At 46.4% G+C, this 22,626-nt stretch overlaps 1 protein-coding gene across 11 annotated transcripts; it reads right to left on the minus strand.

Annotated features, from left to right (window-relative positions):
- Positions 1 to 819: 819 nt before the first annotated feature.
- LOC6545814 (arginine-glutamic acid dipeptide repeats protein) lies at positions 820 to 22,464 on the minus strand. 11 transcript variants are annotated; one of them, XM_015157884.2, is made up of 15 exons: positions 21,851 to 22,464; positions 20,224 to 20,565; positions 10,614 to 10,745; positions 9,409 to 9,642; positions 4,579 to 9,343; positions 4,395 to 4,518; positions 4,171 to 4,315; positions 3,950 to 4,110; positions 3,732 to 3,788; positions 3,154 to 3,237; positions 2,965 to 3,082; positions 2,464 to 2,563; positions 2,273 to 2,367; positions 2,169 to 2,221; positions 820 to 1,506 (listed from the first exon to the last, which is right to left on the minus strand). In XM_015157884.2, exons 3-15 carry the CDS (start codon positions 10,674 to 10,676, stop codon positions 1,491 to 1,493), a joined length of 6,015 nt encoding a protein of 2,004 aa, XP_015013370.1. In that variant the 5' UTR covers positions 10,677 to 10,745; positions 20,224 to 20,565; positions 21,851 to 22,464; the 3' UTR covers positions 820 to 1,490. The 11 variants fall into 11 exon arrangements, with proteins under 11 accessions (XP_015013370.1, XP_026833006.1, XP_026833005.1 ...); XM_026977205.1 differs by lacking the exon at positions 820 to 1,506 and adding an exon at positions 1,798 to 1,910 and having other exon boundaries at positions 10,629 to 10,745; positions 21,851 to 21,888; XM_026977204.1 differs by lacking the exon at positions 820 to 1,506 and adding an exon at positions 1,798 to 1,910 and having other exon boundaries at positions 3,950 to 4,107; positions 21,851 to 21,888.
- Between the last annotated feature and the right edge of the window lie 162 nt (positions 22,465 to 22,626).

The following is a 22,626-nucleotide window of genomic DNA, read 5'->3' on the forward strand; positions in this document are numbered from 1 at the left end:
TGGGATTTGGTAACTAATGTAACTAATTTTATTTTGTTTTACTTAGTTTTTACAGGTTTTAATAATTTATCTTTTTTGTATGATCTTTTTGTTTTATAATTTATTTAGTAATATAGCTGCAATAATATAGCTGCATTTGTTTGTTTTTGTTTTGTATATATATATAAATATGTATGCATCTTCACTTTACAATTCTTAAATGTTAACTACTCCAAATCTTGTATTATTTTTGTTTTGTTTTTTTGTTTTTTGTCGTTTGTGTGCCATTGAATATGCTTGCAAGACTCCTACAATAAACTTCCATAATTAGTATATAGCTACAATATATTTATATCAATGTGTATACTCAAAATGTGAAATAAAAAACTGTATTTAAAAATATTTTTACTTTGTGTTTCTCTTTTTGTTTAGTATAATTCACACTTTTGTTTGCCATTTAATCAATCCACCCTTGCGGTTTGTCGGCCTTACAATCTAGATCTTTTTAAATATTGTGTACTCAATGCATGTTTTAGCGTATATTTGTATAAATTACTAATATAAATTAAGCACTCAAAATTGCAGCTGCTTCAAATGCTGGCATGACACACACCCATCGCTGTGCTGTGCTTTTGGGTTTGAGAGCAGCATCTAGTCATTCACATAATACCAATATAATTATTTCGTTTTTATGCACTTTTTACAAAAATGTTATCTCCCACCCATATAATACTCTAGTCATAGCAAAATAATAAATAATGAGTAGCAGTTAGTTGGTAGGCAAAGCTGATGGCTAGGCTAACACAAACAGGGACTACAAAAAGCGAAATCTAGGCATTGTCGTGATTCGTTTTACATTTTATTTTAGCTAAAAAGTCGAAAGCAGCAAGCATATATAAACCGTACATAGTTCAATGGTGGCTGGAAGTAAATACATTTAAATAATATTAGGCGTTTCTATTGCGTAGAGTGTTAAACTGTGTTGTAAAAAGAAAACTATCTCCGAATCCATTTGTACAGTACTCTCGAATATATGAACGCTCGATTCGTCTATCCTTAATCGTTTTTCTATACTAATTTATGTACCTTGCCTCCTGCAGCAAGTGCGGGTGAGTTTGTGTTTTGGTTTTGCTTAGTTATCATCGTGTCTAAATCAATTCATTTGTGGAGCTTACTAGATAGATTTTTTTTTGTCGAAGTGTAGCATAGTCATATACATATATAAGCAGTTTGAAAACCTCCATAAAAATTTGTGTGCCAAGTTCGATTTTGTTCCATTGCCTTAATAAGTCTAGACCGTATGTAACATGCTCCATATCTCGCTTACGTTTAAGAATTTAACACTATACACTATGAAGAGGATACTTAAGATATTGCGACCATCGTGTCCTGTTTTGTTTAGTTTAGTTTTGTAGTTGGTTTCTGCTTTTTGATTCTGGATGCCTTGGTCAGTGAGTGTCTGTTGTGATGTGTGCTGTGTGCAGCCGGAACAATCGACGAACCACTCCCGATTAACGCAGCTGATTCCTGTTTGCAACCAAAATACAATATTAGATCAAGTACTACACCAGCTCGAGATTACTACATTTACTAGATGATATTTAGGCCTACGGATGAGAGTTAAATAAAAAAGGCTTACTAACTTTTTACATAAAAACGTGACAAGGCGTTGCGCAACTTAGAGTCGCTTGGTTTTCTGGTTACTGGATTCTTGAGCCATACGCTGACGTCGTCTCTGCAGATGATGTTGATGTTTTCTTTTTTTTTGTTGTGGTGAGTATGTGGGGGGTTGTATGTGCGGAAAACAAAATGTAAACGCTTGAACACAAAAATCACACAAAGCAGTTCCTCACGGCCGCGGCCCGAGTATTGTCTTTGTTCAGTTGCTTGCTCTCTACAATTGCTGCCTGTCCACTTATCTGGGCCGTTGTCTGTGGGGATGAGAGAGAGCGGGCGATGATCAAACGGAAACGGAAACATAATGGCAACATAAGCAACAAGAAAACAATGGATAAACTATATATTATAATGGGTTGGATGAGCCTATCTTGAATTTCGATACCCTTGTCAGATTGGTATTTATGTATTTTAGATTAAAGGCCACATCTTTCAGTAAAAATACAGCAGATTTACAGATCACCCACCGTCCGAGTCGTGGACTCTCTATTTGTAGGGCCAAGAAAACTCACCTAAAGTACTGATCATGCAGGGACTGTCGCTGAAACTCGGCGGCCTGTAAATACTGTATATATGTAATTAATGAGTTAGGATGTGGATTAGGGAATTGGGAAACCTGTAGTTGGTCGGCATAGGACATGCGCAGCAGGACGTCCGAGTGCGGCTCCCTAGGTATAAGCATATTTGGCCGCGGATACTGGCCAACATTCGCTGAAATGTGATCGAACAGAAGAGATGAATCAGTTATTTATGTGGCCTCTGGGCTCTGAATATAGGGCGAAAACCTCAAGGGCTATACAAACTCACGTGGCAGTTGGAAACCGGCCTCCGGTGGTTGCGGCTGTGGATGCAAAGGCAAATGTAAATGAGTATGAGAGTGTGCATGATATTCTCTCGTCAATCGTATCTGAAAATTATCGAATATCGTAGAAAGTTTCAAAAGAGCCAGTGCTGCGTGGGCGTTGGCGCCAATAGAAGATAAACAAAGTTGTATGTAACTATGCGTAATGCGGGTTAGATGGCGACACATGTCGATTTAATTTTGGTTTGATTTTTCGGTTAGGTGCCCCATCGAGATGGGCAAAAAGCATGGCATGGCAAATAATGGTTAGCACAGAAGATGAACGGCATGACGGGACACGTGCTTTGGTTTTAATGCGGGTACTGGACTGGTTAACAGGTGAGCTGACAAGTGGACAAAGTGATTGGTTCGGTTTTGCGGTTCGATCGCTTGACGTTCCAAATACGATTGATTTTGTGAATATGAGTCGAGTGGAGTAAAAAAGAAGTGTAGCCTACCATACGCACCATGTGCTCGCCCGGGTCCAACCCCACATGGTGCGGAGGTGGAATTCCCAGACGCTCCCTCTCCATCTGCGATATCGCCGGATTCGCATACAGTGGGAACTGCGAGGGGTGTATGCCGCTATTGGAACAAGAAGAAAGTAATCTATAGAATTAGTATCATCTTCAATTACTTAGGAAGCCTAGACCAACCGTCGATAGTATTCCATCCAGTGCGGATCTAGTCTGGATTGACTCGCCGCAGCAGCTTGTGCGTTTTTGATCTCCTCCAGTTCCCTGCAAGTAATAAAATGTTAGTATGATCACCTGGATTTAATGCTGGCTGTATTGGGATCTATGTGTTTTTGTTAAGGGTTATTCATAGCTTGGAGTAAACAACGAAATGGCAAATTATAAGTAGATCAAGCATAATTTTTGACGTGCGCATAAGATACCGAATTCTTAAAATGCTGGGGGTATGGTATTAAAGCAGGAAAATGAAGATGCCTTTTAGAATCCCTTTGACTTAATCCCACTAATCATTGCTTAATTTATTGTTACATCTCAATATATTCAATATGAATATTAGATTTTAGAATAGATTAGAGGTTAGTCTAGAGATCCCTAATGGTACTGAATATGTAAAAGGAGAATGAGGGAGTGATGAATATCGAGTTTTTATGAGGTGTGTTTGGAATTTATGCGGCGTGAGAGGATTAATGGTTGTGTGTTGGGATATGTGAGATGGCTTTTGCATTGAAGACAGGGCTAGTCAGGCTTTGGTACTGTACCTCTCTCTGTACATGGGGCCCATTGGATGATGATATGGCACCATCTGCTCAACAGGACTGAAATTGAATCGAATGGAAATAATTACAATCATCAAACGCGACTTGGTGGACTCCCACATGGAGTTGGGAAAAGGCAACGGCAAAAGAGAACTGAACAAAATCCTAGCACCAGACGTAAAACTCGGCGGAGAATGGTTAATCCATCTCCTAAAACTTACCTGAAGGCGACGTGGGGACGAGCGTATTCAGACAGTTGACGCAGTGCCGGCGTATCCGCATACGGAGGCTTTAGCTCCGCCTTCATCTTGGCCTGCTGAGCCGCCTGTTGAGCGGCAGCTGCTTGCTGTTGTTGCTGCTGCTGTTGTTGTTGCTGCTGCTGCTGTGTGGGATTACAAATGATATGAGCTTTGGTAGACTTGTAAGTGACAACTTCACTAACCTGTCGCCGCTCACGCTCCTTTTCGGCCAGTTTGCGGTCGCGTTCCTCACGCTTGCGGGCCAACTTTGAGTCGGCCACCGGCTTGAAGATCAAATCGGTTCTCGTGCATGAATTGTAATCCCCGCGATCGATGTGACGCACAAATCTATCAAATTAACCAATTATTTATTATTAATATAATAATTTTAAAGCAGAAATACTAGATGGTTTGGCATGTCACTTACATGGCAGACTGAGAGCGATGGCATTCGGTGTCGTCCGGTTTTGCTTCGGGACTGGGACCACGTGGTATGTTGTGCGTTGGACTGGGAATCTCTGGCTCTGGATCCGGTTCAATATCAATAGGCACTGAAAATAGTCATATTATAAGATAAATCCTAATATTCATTTGTTGACTGCTTATCGTACATGGCTCCGTCGGATGGTGTCCTCCACCCATTCCCGCCGAGTTGGCTGAGTGCGCATGCGCTCGCAGGGCGTCCATGTGCGATGTGGGCTTTAGTCCGTGGGGCTGACCATCTTGTGGCGCAAAGGGTGATCCATGAGGCGGTCCTTGTGGATAGCCCGGCATATGGCTGCCTGGATAAGCGCCGGGCGGCAATCCCGTCGGTGTTCCCGGTCCACCCATTCCAGGGGGCATTCCACCGCCCGGACCCTGTGGCGTCTTTGGCGTTGGCGGTTTGTTGGGTGGCATTCCGCCGGGCGGTTGTTGTTGAGGCGCCTTGTGCTGCTGCGCTGCCGCTGCTGCAGCCGCTTGGTGTTGTTTTTCGGCAGCTGCTGCTGCAGCGGCGGCCGCCGCATTCTGCTCGTCCTGCCGCATCTGCTGGGGCGGCGGGCCTTGCAATCCAGCATGGTGGGCCGCCATCACGGCTGCCGGATCGAGCTGTCCCGGCTGTGGTGGCGGCTTCATGTATGCCGGGAATCCAGGACCATAGGGCGCATAGCCATACGGCGAATTGAAGGGATGGTGGTGCGGCGAGTAAAATACCGAAGGATGAAGTAGCGGGTGCGGATACGGTGACTGACCCGGATGCACTCCAATCTGCGGGATTCCTCCGCCAGGCGCAATCAGTGGCAACGGTAGCGGCATCTGCGGATGGCGTATGACCGGCGGTGATGCTCCAGGCCGCAAATGCGGTGGCGGTGATGTTCCCAAGCCCCTCTGACCCGGCTGAGGAGCGTACATCTTGCTCAGTGGACTCGCCATTAACGAGGCGTTGGACACCGGGGGCGGAGTCATATGTGGCGATTGCTGACGCATCAGCGCATGTCGATCCCGTTCCGCCACGGCAGCTGCCGCGGCAGATAACGCAGAGGACGACGGATGATGGCTGAGCGGCGACTGCGGCACCGGATGCAGCGGACTCTGCCGACTCAGACTGCTGACGCTGGATGCCGGGGACGCTGCGCGATGGGCAGCTGCTGCAGCTGCCGCCGCTGCCGAAGAGTTTGGCAATCCTCCAGGTCCAACGCTTCCGGGGCCTGAAGGACCTCCCCCACTGCTCGAGATCTGTACGCTGGGACTGGCGCGGCTAAAGGCGGATGATGGCACCGTGCTGGTGGTCAGCGACATACTGGTGGACGTCAGGCTGGCCACTGAGTGAGCCGTCAGTGGGGCCGGAGAGGCATGCGAGTGTGGCAGGTGTGAGGGCGGGGTGCGGCGACTTAGAGCGGACTCTGGAATACCTCCTAGTCCACCGGGACCGGCCAGCAGCGCGATGGGTCCACCGCCGGGTCCCAAGCCCGCTATCGAGTGCGACAGCAGATGGTGTCCGGGATGAGCCAGCGCTGCGTGGGCTGGATGCCCGGGCGGCAAGTGGGCCAGGTGCGGGTGTATGGCCATCGGATGACCGATGAGTCCCGGAGGTGGAGGTCCACTACCCGCGAGCCCTGGCAACGGCGATGTGCGATGCGCGTGCGGCGACTGTTGCGGCGGTGGTCCACCCGGACCACTCGATCCTGCCATAGTGGTCGAGGGTTGCGAGGTGGGCGGCTCTCGAGCCGATTGCGGATCGTGCAGGGATCTCGGCGGCTGCTGGGCAGGTGACGGGGTTCGCACGGTGCCAGCTGGTCCGCCGGTCTGTTGTTGTTGCTGCTGCTGTTGCTGAGAAGTATGCGAGGGCGGCAATCCATGTCCGTGCTGCGGATGTCCCTGCAACGACAGCGGCATGGGCGCATGTGGATGCATACTGGGCGGCAGATCGTGCGGCCGATGCAGACCCTGCAGATGCGCATGTGGATGAAGGTGCGGGTGCATGTGCGAGGGCGCCATAGTCGAGAGCGTGGGAGGAATTCCAATCGAGCTCGGCGGTAGCGATGATGCCGCAGACAGCTGTGAGTGCTGATGGCCAGGATGTAGTCCATGTTGCAGACTGGGTGGACCTGCAGACGTGGGCGTGGGCTGATGCAGCGATGTGGGCGGTGGAGGCGGCTGGGGACCGCTACCACCCGCAGCACCTGGTGGCGGGCCGTGGATGAGATTTTGCGGATGCATTCCCGGGGGCAGCCCACCTCCGGCTGGCGAAGGCATATGCGGCGAGGGATGCGGCGACTGGAACTGCTGGGGTTGCGGGGGCATTGACGGCGGCTGTGAATTGCTGTTGCTGCCCTGGCTATCCTGACCAGGTGTAGAGCGCGCTGAGGCATCGATAGGACTCTCCGGCGGCGGTCCGTACGGTGAGGACTTGATTAGATTCTCACCGCCATAGGGCTTTACGTCCGCTGGTCCCGTCTGAGAGACCGGAGGCATCGGGTACTTGAGATCCTGTGGCGGCCCGTATTTGGCTGCCAACGGATCGCCATACTTAAGCATTAGTCCGGTCGGCTCGAAGGGCCGTCCCAACGGTGGTGTTTGCACATCGTGTTGGTAGTGCGGCTTGGGCATGGCAATACCAGGTGGAGGAGTTGCTCCCGGCGGTACCTGATGTGCCGACGGCTGGGGCTGCTGTTGCTGGGACTCTTGCGACGTTGGAGGCGGTCCGTACTTATGGGCGGCGTCTAGCGGCGAGCCCACGTTGTGCGGCAGGTGGCCAAAACCAGGCTTAATATCGGGTATCTTTAGCGAGTCCTGGTAGCCCGGCTTGCTTGGCGGCTGATGGGCAGCTGACAACTCTACGTTGTACTTGCCCTGCTGCTCCATCATGTACTTCATATCGTATTTGCCAGCAGCAGCCGCTGCCGCCGCCGCAGCTTGCATCTCCTGGCTGTACTTGAGTGCGTCTAGGGGCGGCGGTGGGGGATACTTGAGATCCTGAGGAGCGAACTTCATCTCCATCTCGGGCGGATACTTTTGCGGCGTGGTCGGCGCTCCAGGCGGTGCTCCACTGACTCCTCCGGCCGCATCGCTGTGCAGTTGTGGTGGCTGTGGAGGCACGCCTTGTCCCGATGGTCCATACTTCAGCTGGCCATCAATCAGGTAGCCAGGAGGCGGTTGCGTTGTTACCGGTCCATGAGGCATGTGTTGCAGGTGCAGTGGCTCCTGACCGCTCTCTACCGGAGCTCCGGAGAGCGGATGTAGAGCTGAAGGTGGTGCACAGGGACCTGAAGGCGGCAGACCGCCAGCACTGTGCTTTAGTGCATCTTCGTTTTTAATCTCGATCTTCACCTTCAGATCCTGTGGTTCATTGCTGTTCTGATTGCAGGTTGCGTCCATCGAGTCCTCCATAGGCTCCTTTTTGATATAGACTGATTCTGAAGGCGGGCAAGACGGAGGTGGTTGTATGCCAACAGGTGCGAGTTGCTGCTGCATCTGCTGCTGTACAACTTGCTGTTGCAAGTGCTGTTGCTGCTGCGGAGATACTTCCTGCTTAATGGTTGCCAGTTTCTTAAGCATCTCCGGATCGCTGTCGCACGACTCCATCTTCTCGATGGCCTCTTTGCGATCCACGGATGCGTTGAGCGCCTCAACTGTGGCAATGGTGGGCACCTTCATAGTAATTGGTGCGGCCACAGGACTGGGCAAGGCATTGGGATTTGGACCATCCACCAAACTTGTCTCTGCACTGCTTGGCGCCTGGATGTTTGTCTCCTCGTCCATGTTCTTGATGGCGCTATCCTTGCTGTCCTCCGCCAAAGCCTCTGTCTTGATGGCCTTCTCGTCGGCCTTCGCGTCCAGATCGTTGGTGACCATTTCGCGCTCCTCCTTGCAGCTGACCGTCTCCTTGCTGTCCTTTGTCGACTGTTGCTCGGCTGTGGTGGTGTCCGTGGTATTAGATTCCCCATCGTCGAGCACTGAATCCGGTCTGCTATCCGAGTTCATGCTCTCAACCGGGCTGTCCGGTCGCTTGCGCTTCTCCTTGACAGCATTCTCCTCATGGGCGCTTGGCTCGTTGGACTCCTGCTCCGTTCGCTTCTTCTTATTGGGCGTATCCTGCTTGCCACCCTTTCGCTTATTGGCCGAACTCTCAGCCACAGCCTTCGTCGGTGTCTTGGGACTATCGACCGAGGCTCCGCCGGAAACATCCGGTGTTTCGGAGCCCCTCTTGGGTCGCTTGCCATTAGCCACGGCGTTGGCTGATTGATCCTTAGACGAACTGTTGCCGCCAGCGGCACCGCCGCCGGTTGATCCGCTGCTTATGGATGTGGCGTTGCCGCCACCGTTTCCGGCCGTGTTGTTACCGCTGCTGGTGCTGCTGTTGTTGTTCTGTTGCTTGTTGCGCGTCCTCATCCTTGAGGGTGATTCATCCCTTTTGTGGGTCAGACTCGAATCACTGTCGCACTCGCTGGCGTCGTCCTCGGTGAGCGAGCTGTTCTCCTCCTTGGAGACAGCGGGCGAGGAGCGACTCGCCGTCTCGGACGCCGCGGTTGCCGCCGCCGTCGCCGTCGTCGCAGTTTGTGGTTCTGGAGTTTCCTCCTTCTTCGGAGGAGTGTTGCTGTTGTTGGCCCGCGTGACACGGTTGCGTCGCAGGGCGCTCTGGCGGCGTCGCCTGTGTGGCCGATTGTTGTTCGCGCCGGGCGTCTTCTTCCACAAATAATAGAACTCGACCAGCTCCGGCGTGTCCTTGTGCGGCAGCAGGTCCTTATGGATGCGGAAGAAGTTCTTCCCAAACTGACGCAGACCCTTGATGAATTTCTTTGTTTCGTCCTCGGTCCACTTCTTATCGATGCCCTTCGAAACGGGGCACTTTACGAGCGCTTGTAGAGCTTTGCCTGGATCGTAGCCAGAATCGTGGAGCTGAAAAGGCATTGCGGATTAAAGAGTGCTGCAATGTGCATATATTATCATCTCGGGAAACTCACCACGTCGAGTGCGTTTATTGTAGTGTCGTCGCGACTGGCAGCCAAACAACCGTCTTCTAAACCACCATCACACATTCCTTGAAATGCAGCCATGGAGCGAGCCGCACGCAAGAACATTAACAAGTCGCCATCGGCCACAACGCCTGGACTCCATCTTGATTCCTCTAGTTCACGTTCATCGGTTTCCTTGTCGATGGGGAAGCTTGAGATTGGATTATAATCGGGCAGTTTTGCCTTCAGTCGTCACAGGAGACAAACGAAAAGTTTTGGGATTAGTTCAAAAACTCCAGGAGAACGATTGATGGGTTAGTCACACAACCACACCACGCACACTACACACCACAGGCAAGACAGCTAGTGCCGGCAATCCGGGGGGATTACCAGCACCCACGAGATGATACACAAACTTAAGTCTAATGCATGATTATGGATGAATAATGTATAATGTGTGCTACGAATTTCCTCGAACGGATTTCGGTAGGGAAGCAAGGAAGCAGGTTGGGATCTGGATCTGGGTCAACTTCTACTCGTCGAGGATTCGAACTATTAATAGCCAATTGCATAAACGCTAGAACTACAAATTATTTACAGGAATTAGGCGTTATATACAAGGTTATGCTACGTGTAACCGATATATATATTTATATATATTTATTCAAAGAAATGCACTTTGATGTAGCCTTATCAGGAGGAACGATAGAATCTTATGATATGGAATATTGATCAGTTCAGGTTGCATAGATTATTCTACAGAAGTGAAGAACATAGGTAATAAATGCCAAATAGTTAACGAGCGAAGTAATCCATATGGTGTACTTTAAATGTTTAATAATTTCCTTATGACCTTATGAAGTCTTTTTTCTTGAGGTAATTGTTTAAAGTTTGCAAAATACGCCAGCAAAGGTAATTTTTTTACAAATTCCCTTGATAGAAATCGGAAATCAGAAAAGGAAACAGGGCCATAACATTCGTTAAATAATTTCCGTTCCTTTAAAGGCTACACGCTTAAAAACAGTTGGTAATAGAAGTTTTTGTTGAAGACATCGAAAAGGAAGAACAAAGGAATATAAATTACAACTTTTGCAATAAACAAAAGCAATAGGAGCTACATTATCGTTTTGCATAATTGTTAAATTTTGTAGTTCTTTGATTTCATTTTTGTTACCGTGAGCTGAATTTCTGATTTGTGAGAGTTATGTACGTACATAGACATCGTTTACCTGGTGGCCGGGACCCACTCGAATTTCTCCTTGAGTGGAGGCCGCCATCACCCTTTAAAAACACGCTTCCGGTCCAGTGTTAAGCCTTTTTATGCCCTCTACGATATGAAAATTCAACTGCAAATAAATCCAAGCACACAGAGAAAATTCGTTAAAAAAAAAAAAAAACAAAAAGAATTCAAACATAGAGACAACGAATGGCGAACGGGCGGTGTAAAAAGCATTTTCAATAAAGCGATGAAGTTCATATCAACATGCATAAATAAATAATCCATAAAAATAATGCCGTGTAATGTGCGAACGATGGAGTGGCGATGAGTAGATGAGTGGAATGGATGGAGTGCATCGTGTGGCCGGGGGACACGGCTGACGGGGCCGGGAAATTAGGGGTTTACGCTGTCGGACGGGACGATTGAGCTCTCTGCCACTTAATCGCCTGCATATGTTAATGTGCCCGCCACGTACAGAGCCCAAGGGATTCGGAGAAGGATCGGAGGATTGGACTGTGGCACTGACAGGCGAATGGTTTTGCTTTCGGTACGCTTCATGTCCATTGTACCCTGTTAACTACTGGGCTTTACAGCTAGCACCAATTGTTTGTTTTCAATGCGTTTATTGTCTATCTAACTTTCAGTTTAAAAACTGGTTATATGATTTTTGAAATAATACATGTACCTTGCATTATATAATCATATCTGCAGTTAGTGTAGCTATCACAAGGGTACTCCCCGACTCGACACCCCACCACAAAGCTCTTCTTTCCCGATTTTACTCATTTTTTCCGGCCATCGCCAGCTGGTGTTTTTTCATGTTATTATTTTTTATTTCTTCGCCTTGTCTGGGGCTGTCTCTCGAGTGTGCGTGCAGCTGTAAACAGATTTTCCGCTCAAGTAAGTCCGCGAATAACTGTAACGAGGCGGTTAAGTAAGCCTTCTCCAGTTCCAAACCATCCCATCCCATCCCATCCAGTCGTACTACATACTCCATACTCTATACTGCCATACGCATGGCCATGTCAGACCCACCAAGAGGAATTATCATTAAATTTTCTTATGAATCAATATCATTGGCAATGCACAATGACAGGCCAACGGACGGACGCGCGGACGGACAAACTGGCGGACAAATCGACGAACGGACAGACGGACGCAGTGCGTTGCCTGCCGTTGCCTTTGCCGACTCACATCAGGAATGCCGGCGGTGTTGCGGTTGTGTGGCAGCGGCACACAAATTATGGCAATTAAAATCAATTAATTAAATGCAGCGACAGCTACGGGAGCGACGACTACGGCTGCCCGACTCACATCGGCTCACATCTGCAACGGCAGGCAAAAAAAATAAAAATAAAAAAGCAGATATATGTACACCTATATATAGAGGTGTATGTGCGCATTGTCGACAGATTTACACTCAATAAGGCACGACACGCCGCCTAAATGACTGACGACAACGGCGAGCGGGACGAGGAGGCCACCACACCACGATCCCCGAGGAGGTGGACCCGAAGGAGGGGCACAAAACGCCTGGGAGTGGAGGACCTGGACCTGGACCCGAGGGTTGCACCGTGGTCGCATTCGATTCGATTCGGTAATCCCCTCGGCACAGGCACACAAATGAAATATTCATGACCATCAGAGTCGAAAGGGAGAAATAAATGCCAGCATTTTTGCCGTCTTTTATTTGACTGCCAGCGAAATATGCCAATGAATGTTTACCTATGAATAATTGTTTACCCAGCGTAAAGCCGAGATATCAATGGATTGCTTTTCCGCATCAGTGCTGTTCTACTTATTTCATCATCACCCTTCAAGTCTTATAAACCTGCATGAATTACTTTTAGGTTTATAATAAGGCAGTATTTGCTATCTATCATAGGTGAAATTGTGGTTTATAGTTGAAAGAAAAGATTTTATGATTTTTTACGAATATCAGTACAGTCGCCTAGCCTATTGTATAACAACTTAGACTTGGCTAACCGGCAGAAAGGTCTGAAAACCCCCAACTCTTTGAGTCCCTCAGTACTCGTTAGTACCCTGCTCCACTGTGCAACGAACGGTCTGCGTTTGGGGCCAACACTTATCAACGACATCAGCAGCAACACCATACTATACCATTCCATACCACACCACACCACATCCAAAAAGCAAACCGAAGCAAACCACACCACACCATACCACATCACATCAGACCAGGTTACTTGCTTTGGCTTTGGCTTTGGCCTGGCCCTGTTGGCCCGGTTGGGTTTTGACTGCTTGGCTGGTTGGTTTAACTGGCAGCAAACTTTTTTATGGGGGAGTCGTGAGTGGAAAAATTTCATATAAACACACACAAGGTGGCGGTGGCCACCAGGGCGCAGGGCACGCGACCGACTGAGTCCCGATCCCCACATGCCGAGCATTGTCGGTGGATTGCTGCTGTTGGCCCCGGGCAGCTGCACAGTAAAAAATTATTAATATACATCTTTTCTACAATCACGTCGTAGAACTTCCAGTTTCAACCGAACATTGTGGGTTTCCAAACTCTCCGCCATACATCATCTATAGTATCAAACACATCTATTTCAAAAACTATGTAATATTTGGAAGGTTCCCAAGTAGGTTTTCCTATCGAATCGATTCATAAACCACCCATAGAGTTTCAAGGGTTGTAATTCAGTCACCCCGGAACATGATCGAATTAATCTTTGCCCAAAAGTTATGTACCTACAATTTTCCCCTGATTTATTACTGCATTTTCCGCTGTGTGCAATGCCATTTGGGCTGCTGGTTGGCTGGCGCTTTGGGAAAAATTGTGTAATAACTGCTGGCAATGTGCTAAGCTGTTCCTCCCGCCGCCCGTGGGCTTCTTTGGGCCCTTGCTCCCGCTCCCGCTCCTGCTCCTGCTGCTGCTCTATTCTGTGGCGGTGTCGAGCGGCTGTTATAAAACAAATGTACTACAAAAAGCGACGTTGTAAACGCACAAAGCCATAAAATCTGAAAAGACAAAACGAAAGGCTCGAACACACATTTGCCACCACCAAAAAGTGCCCTCAGTGTGTGTGTGAGTGAGTGAGTGTGTTATTGCCACTCCCCTGCTTTCCTGGTCCCCTTTTCCCCGTAAAAGACCACAAATTATGGCACAAGCCCGATGAAAGGGAGGGGCATATGCAGTCTAACAGAGACGGAAGTAGCTAGGAGGAGAGGTAGAGTCTGTACATTGACTACGTGACGTTCTCGAGTACTTGGACTCACTCAGTCTGTGAGTCAGCAATGTCGCTTTGGATGAAGCTTTTGGCTTGGCTTTTTCCATAGACTGCCCCCCTGGATTTCCCCCCTTGATCTAGCGGCAGTGACCTGCGTGTAAATTTAAGGCCAATAATGCTGTCAGGCTCAACTGGCGCGTCCGTCTTCGCTCAATTAATGTCATCGCATATTATAAAGTTACACTGGATTAACAACTTCGACTGTGCCTCCTATCTGTGGCTGGAAATTGTTTTCTAAACAGCCCATAAACATAAACGAAAACAAAGCGAGAAATGTAAATGAAAATAAAAACTTGGAATGCCAGCAGCAGCAACAGCCAAAGTACACTGATAAAAACACAATTTCTATATGAAATTAGACTTGTGTAATATAACTATTGGTTATTTCCCTTACAAACTGGGCATCCCTTTAATCGAAGTTTCAGTTAAAGTAGGTTATTTCTGTAGTTTCTTTCTCACATTGGTGTGGTATTTTGCATTGCGAGAATCACATTCAAAATCAGCGAACGCATATGCTTCGTATTTTTCCACAGTGTAAAGACCAACAACGTCGACAACGGCCGCAGAAAGAGGAAATTCAATAAACAATTTGTAGCATGAGTAGCGGAAAATTGTGTGTACGCACGCGGCTAAACGGACGCGAGTGGCTCCCCCAAGAGGGGGAGATTTCATGTGGGGATGGAAAGTGGGGAAAATCCGACGAGGGGCCACTCGTTCGCTCTGTCGCTGTCTCTCTCAATTTCGCTATCTCTGCTCCACTCACTCCCACAGACTTGTCGAGTATAATTTTTGAAATGGAAAAGCTGTCGACTGTCGTCGGCTGGCTTGTCGGCTGTTTTGCTGTTTGGCTGGCTGTTTGGGCGCTTGGGTGTTTGGCTCTCCCGCTTAGCTATAGCTCTTAGCTTGTTTTTCTCTTCGTAATCATCGCTTGCCAATAAGCTGACTAATTGACTGACAAATAGGCATCAAGCTACGCCAGCAACAACTACAACCACGCCAACGATGGCGATGGCGACGGTGATGGTGATGGCGTTAATAAGAGCGTCAGGCAGACAGATAGACAACTGGAAAAAGCCCCTTATGCCGCCATCGACAACTGTACATTAAGGGTGGCCTGGCGCTGGCCCATAAAGGCCGAGACTTTATCCTTATCTACACGGCGCTCTCAGCGCGAGATTATTAGGTTAGTAGCCGGGTCTGTAATGTGATGGCGAAGTTTAAGTGATATGGCCCGTAAATGAATTAGACCCCCGACTGTGATTGAGTCGAGAAGGGGTCGGAAAAGGGGTGGAAATATGTACATGGAATCCTTCAGTTTTCAATTGACTCGCCACAACTCGAGTGGGGTTCAATCGCTCTGAACTTGTCCAATCGACCGGAACTTTCAATTGAACCACTCAACCGAACCTTTGATCCCAGTTGAATTCCTGTTTTCTGTGTATAGCTATTTTGTTTATTTTATTTATAGCCCAATTTGTGTATTTATTGATTCATTTGGCTGAGATCTTTAAATTAACGCACTCAAGTGCGCCCTAGAATTTCGTTAGAAACTTCTATGTTTTAGTTTTGGCTGTAAAAATTTATATTTCTTTGTAATATATATCACAGTAAATCGATCTATCTATCTAAAACTATTTCATATGAAAAAAACACACGCAGATTTACAACACATTTAATTTGCCATTTTATTATGCAATAAATTAGCAGTTTACTAGCACTAGAATGAGCTTTCCCATATTTCACTGCTAATATATTACTGGTCTTTTGCATTTTTGTGCTTAAAGCAACATATATATATTTGGAAAGTAATCATTTAAATTACCACTTCCATTTGAAGTCATTTTGTAAAGAACGAGAAATTCCACTAATTTAGCCGTTTGAGAACCCCCTTAAATCCTCACCTAAATAACTCAACTGAAATTACCCAGCTCCGCCGCATTCCCAGGGGCATAACAAAAGCCTCTCTCTATTGAGGCGTTCGAGAGGAGTCCATTTAATTACCAAGACCGAGGGCCGCACACACACATTTAACCATGCAGCATGGCCAATTGAGTTCGTCATAGGCATTTTGACCATGGGGCATAAGGTAGGCATGTATATGTATATACATATATCCACAAATATCTACCAAATAGCGAGCATTTGAGTGAATAACGGTGTGTGCCTGGGCATCTGTCCATTTTGAAGGGTTCGTGTCAAGTACGGAAATCCCATTAAATGTTCGTAGGCACTTTGCAGAGACAACGTGTGTGTGTACATATATGGGTAGCCTCAGTATTCCGTGTTGTGAAAGCCAAATTTTCACAACAAGTCAAAACAGACGTTGCAGAAGTCAGATAGAAACAAACAAAGGCTGATGGCAAAGTGGCGAGAGAGAGGTAGAGAGAGAGAGACGCAGCGTTTAGCCAAAAAACCCATAAAACAAATTTCTCTTTTCTTCGCCTCGGTAATGGAATTGTTTGCTTCTGTTGGACATTTTTCGACTTGCTCCGCTACGAGCTTGTTTCATGTTTCAGGTTGCTGGTTCCAGGTTCACTCAGCTCTGCTCGTTTTTGTCTGGACAGGCAGCTTACAGTTGTTATGCCCATTACTCAACATCAACAAGAACATTATGCCACCGCAGTGGCACTCACGCTGGTGCTACTGCTCCTCCTCATCGTTTCCTTCTTGGCATTCCTATTCATGCTCCAATCTCTGCCACACACACGGATACCGACATGGACACGGACTTCATGGGCACTTCACTTCATTCCACTCGCCACTCCACATGCTTTTCTTCATTCAACCCAAACGATTGAGCATCTATTCAAGCAGCCTCGTCTCCGTCGTCGCCGTCATCATCATCATTCTCTTCTTCATAATCATCATCCTCATCCTCATCGTCATCATCATCATCCACAGCCGACAACGACGAGTCAACGCTCCAAAAGCCAAATAAACGACCCACAACGCTGCCACTGTACTCGCCTCCTCCGACTAACCTGTGCTCTCTAGGGTGGACCTTCTATGGGTTCTAATCGGAATACAACGCTGTTCTTGGTACACTACTCTTACACAAAAGTCTGATTAATACACAAATAGAGTGTCAAGATGAAGCCACTACCATTTCAATATTATTTTTATATATTTGAAATAATCATTAAATTAAAAAGTTTGAAATGCCCAGCCATAATATATATAATATTATATATACTATAAGCAATTGCTATAAAATGGAAGTAATAAAAAAAACATGTTAACAACTCAAGCGGAGCCATTTAGCAGATATTTCAAAAAAACCCATTTTTCTAGTTATTTCGCGTTTTATGACTCCCATAAACACCGAGTGCAAGGTCCACCCCAGTTGCAAAAATCCATTGGCCCGATCCGATGCGAACTGAACCGATCCGATCCGAACGGGGTCGTCTGCATCCGAAAAAGAAACCGAATCTGAATCCGAATCCGAATACGAGTCCAAATCGTAATACAACGATGTCCGCTCATGTCTATTGGCCTGCTGTCGGCTTCGTTTCATACGATTTGTTGGATTTGCTCATGAAGTTGTTAAACAGATTGTCGGTGTAGATACCTTCATCATTTTGCACGCCGCCGTCCTCCGTCCTCCTTCCTCCGTCCGCCTCATCCGCATTCGCATTCACATTCACATCCTCTTGCTCAGCCCCGCCCCCTTTCTCTGCCCTAAGTATCCAGCCAATTCTGTAGTCTGCGGCTTTTTCTATGTCTGTGTCTGTGTGTGTGTGGGCTTGTGCATGTGTGCGTGTGCTTGTGCGATTAGTTTTATGTAATTTTATCGAGTATTTTAAGGATTTTGCGGCTTATCCGCGCTTCATTTGGAAATTGTTTCGTGTTACTTATGTCGGGATGTGTCTCGTCCGGAGGCGGCAGGATGTGCGGGTGTCTGTGTGTCCTGTCTGTCTGGTCCCTTTTCCATTTTCCTTTTCCCGTTTTCCTTTCTCTTTTCCCATTTTCCACCTTTCTATGCCGTGTACCTCGTTGGTGCCCTTTTTTCCTAGTGCTTATGGAACTGTCGTTATTTGTTTGCTTGGCATTGCACGAGTGCCTGTATGTTTGTAAATGAGCTCTTTGCATGATGTGCCTCCCGCTCCTGGGCCGCGTATTATTCCGCTTGGCTAATAGAATTACACACAACGCCAAAGATTTATGGGCCCATTTAACACGCTTTTGCATTATATTCGCACCCATTTGGGTCTGTTCAATGATTTTACACTGATTAACACGAGCTTAATTATTCATCATTTTTTTTTTCATCTCGCTTTATAAATAACGAATAAATAATAATAATACGCTGACATGCAGCCGGGCCACAAATACATCACTCGGAATTGTATATTTTAATAAGCACTCTGTGTGTGCTAATTATCTTATCGCTAAATGGAGTTAACACGTAACAGAAACAGTAACTGGAATTGATTTAGCACTGCGAGTGTTTGATCAACGATGTCATCGTGAGGAAAAGAGGTTTATTTTATATTTTGTCGAGAAGACAAAAGATTATTTGATAAACACCCAGTCTAATATTCAGTTTGGTCCTTTGAGCCGGATTTGCGCTTTTAAAAAATGTAAGCAATGCTAGATTAGACACTTTGCTATCAAAAGGTCAAACAATTTGTCTACTGACCAATTGCCGCCGCACGAGCTTATCTCACGTACACACCACTAGGTTCAAGGTTTAGGATTTAGTGATTTAGGTATGACGATGGCGATGGCTGAGATCAAGCCGCTTGGCTGCCCAGTCAGCAATGCAAATTAGTTCGGTTACGTAATGGACAGCAGATCGAAAAAGGGGGGGAGAGTTCCGAGGCTGAACAGGGGAACCTTCCGTTTACTTCTAATCGACATCAATAAATCGACACACTCGAGTCAAGTGTGCGCGGATAGACGGACGGACTTTTCAATCAGATAAGCAGCACTTATAAATTAAAAGCGCAACAAAACAGATTAATAAAAGTTAAACTTTAACGGCACCTTATAAATAAGCCAAATGTCTAATAATATAATATGAAAGCGCGCACAAAACCCCGACATCAAAGGCGAGCAGCCTTATGTTACTGTGTAACATACCAGAGGTACCCAAGAAAGAAATAAAAGTCCAAACACAAAATACAAAACCAAACCGAACCAAACCAGAGGAGCAGGAAAACCGCGAGGGAACTCATCCATTTCCCAACAGCACTTAATGTTTTTCTTTTCCTTTTTTTTTTTTGAAATATTCGTGTTATTTGTTTGTGCGCCTTAAGTTTCCGTTCGCGGCACTCGTCTTGCTTTTTTATTAAATGCATTATTAGCACGTTATTTATTAATTAAACACTCCAGCCTTTTAATGCGTCCCTAATCAGATGGCCTCGCCGCCGCACTCTTCGTGCTTTTGGGGTGGTGGCGGTGGTGGGTGCTGATAAGCGAATGGAAATGTGGAAATGGGTAGGGTGTGCGTTTTGAAGATAAGCACGGCAAACACACACAGCGGTGCAAATTGTGTGGGAATTTCCTTGAAATCAATCTCCATTTTCCACGAACTAACTGCCTCGAATTACAGTTGGCTAAAAGTAAGTTAAATGGACCCCTGGCACTTCATTAGAAGAGATAAAGAGATCCCTAAATCCCCCATATACAATGCGTAAATGCGCTAATAGGTATCATATGACCTGGTAATCCCCCATTAGCTCTGATTTAAGCCTGCACAATGTTGTTTGAACAACAAGTGAGCTACAATAGCTTGCTCACTTGGTGCATGCAATACAAATTAACCTATTTAACTAGATTTTAGCCATAAAACACTGTCACTATAAATGCAAAAATGGCTACTAGTCTTCCCAATCAGTATTCTCTCTTTTGTAGCGTTTTAATGCCTAAACCTAGTTACAAGTGGAATATTTTCCAATTATGACCTGACGGATCCCGGTCAATCTTTTTATTTACTCCGAACAAGAGTGTACTAATTGGCCAACAAGGCAACTCATTAGCAATATACAAGTGCTGCGATAAAGATCTGTTTCAGTGGGTTTTAGGGTATGTGTAAACCTTATCAGCGATCTAATCGTATTTCCCCTAAATACCAGGTCACAAAATGAACAGCAGAAATCCGAATATGAGCGACAATAGCAACGGATTAATGGGCACACGCCCCCCGTATGTCTAATTGCTTTGGGATCCCATTGAAAAATAGTTTCCTCCATTAGCCAGCCCAGTGGAAACCGTTCGGTGCAATGAACAAGCAACCCCATCGAGGGTATGTGACACATGAGACGGGGCCGGCCAGCGTGAAGTATCGAATTAAGCAAACAAATAATTATAATTAAATGTGTGCCGGGCTCGAGAACAGATGTCTGGGCTCACCATGAATCCGTAGTCGGGTTTGTGTATCGTCGAGGCGTTCCACCCGAAGATGCTCCTCTCTCCAGTTGCAGGCGGCAAAGTAACTCCGGTCTACGGTGTATGGTCTCCGTCTCCAGATTCCAAGTTGATGAGGATGCTGATGATGATGATGTGGTGATGGGTCGATGAATTTTCAAAGGGGGTGGTGGGCGGTCTTGGTTGTTCTTGTTGCTCTGCTCCTGTTGTTCTTGATATCGTTGTTGTTGCTGCCGCTGCTGCTTCTGTAGTTGTTGTAGTTGTTGCTCAGCGAGGGGGCAGCGGATAGCCGGAAATGTATATTTTGGTTAATTTGCACAAACACAGCTGGAAGGCGAAGAGATGACGTAGGTGAGAGCCGAGACGAGGGAGATGATTAAGCAAAGAAAAGAAAATGAAAGAACCAAACGGAAGAATTGAGCAGCTGGGGCAAAAAGGAACCCCCTGCGATAAACAATGGCCCAGTAGCGATCTTACTACCAAAAGCATCCATAAAATGGGACCATAAAACGTAGCAATTTTACACGTTGGCCCTGTGTTCAGTAACTATCTGGTTATGAGTTGAAAACTTATAATTACTTTATCATGAGACAAACATGTTGACCCATATTCTTTGACCCATTACTTTTTTAAATGTAATAAAAAAAGTTACTTAGTTTGACTTTAAGGCTTATGAAATATTATACAAATCTTCAGTAACTCAATATAACCCAGATACCATATCTAAGTGAACTGTAGTTTCTATATCTATAGTGCCTTATCCCCAGTTATAACGATATATGTTTCATAATCTATTGCCAATAAATACAATTAGCCTTATGTTGGGGAGATATTCCAAACACTTCGCTAGCATTAATAGTGGGTAAGTACATATTTTAGCTTATTTATCAGGCAGCCAGCAAGCAAAAAGGCAACAAGACACATTTTTCCGACAACGTCAGCAGCAGCAGTTGAATGAGTGGAAGAAGAAGCACGACCAGCAGGAGCGGTCACGGGAACAGGGGCGTACTTGAGGGGAGCTGTGTGGGGGTGGGGGTTTACAGGAGGGGGGTTAGTCCGAAACAGGAGCATCCTTGGGGGTGGTGGGTGCGCTGGCCGCAAGAGCGTCGCGTTGCGTCGCGTCGGTGGTGACGCCGACGATAACAACAACAACAGCAGCAACAACAACAATAACAAAGGCACAACAACGGTGGTGGGTTGCTGCTGTTGTTGTTGCTTGCCCTGTTTTTGTTGTTCTAGTTGCGCCTGCCTGTGCTGCTGACGCTTGGATTTTTGCTTTGTTGTTGCTGCTGCGCTTGCGATTCCTTTTCAGCAAATTTGTTGAGCCTTCGTTCGTGTTTGCATTGTTCTACCCCAAAAAGTTCATAATAGACTGGATTGAAACTACCCACCCGTCGGCCCCCCTTAAAAAAAAAAAATTTGCGGGGGAGGTGCTACGCCACTGTCTCTCTGTTTTGCTGTTATATTTTCTTTTTTTTTTTTTGTTTTTTGATGCCCGAAAGATTTCACATAAATTTGAATGATTTGCGCGCTGCGCAACTGCGATTTCAAATTAAATTAGTGACACACTTAGTAATAATTAATTTTCGCACACTTGTAGATTTTTCCTTACGTTTTACTGCCTGCTTGTTGTTGCTGTGTTGTTGTTGTTTTTTTTATTTATTGCTGCCGCTGCTGCCAAGTGTTGTTGGATTCTTTTGTTGTTGTTGCTGCTGCTGCTGCTTTCTGGTGTTTTTGTTGTTGGGCGCGCGTGAAACTCGTCGTACGCTTTTTTTAATGCTCTTCTCCGTTTCTCTTCTTCTTTTTTTGCATACACTTTGCGCACACACACACTGACAGAGAGGCACACTCGCACACACAGGCACAGACAGAGAGCAGCGCACACAGACGTACACACGAACACACACACACAGGCACGCACTTTGGTTGCTTGCTTGCGTTTTTTTTATTGCCTGCCTTCGCTTTCAGTTATTTTCACTCGGTTCTTGTGCGATTTTCGGTCGCTTTTCCGCGGATTTTCCAACCACACGCCGCAGCCAGCGTCGTTGCGAATGTTTTCGCCAGCAATTTGCAATAATTGGCTGGCCAAGATGCGTGCTTTTTGTTAAAAATCGCCACTACGAATTTCTCCGCGAAGAAGCCACCATTTTGTAAAAATATATACTTTGCGGGGTCTGGCAAGGCTGGCGGTGGAAGAGTGGCAGCATTGCTGGTGGTCAGGTGCTAAATAAGCCAGCAGTTGTTGTATAGCCATCAGCTTTCGTTAGAGAGCACTCGTTTGTTTTTCTCTTAAAATTATAATTTACTTGTTTTAAATTGTTTTCGGTACTCCCAAAGTAAATGGTATATATATATATAACAAATGTGATAATATTTGAAAATATTATG

This window comes from Drosophila erecta, unplaced genomic scaffold (genome assembly GCF_003286155.1).
Source record: "Drosophila erecta strain 14021-0224.00,06,07 unplaced genomic scaffold, DereRS2 tig00000021-arrow-pilon, whole genome shotgun sequence".
NCBI classification, from domain to species: domain Eukaryota; kingdom Metazoa; phylum Arthropoda; class Insecta; order Diptera; family Drosophilidae; genus Drosophila; species Drosophila erecta.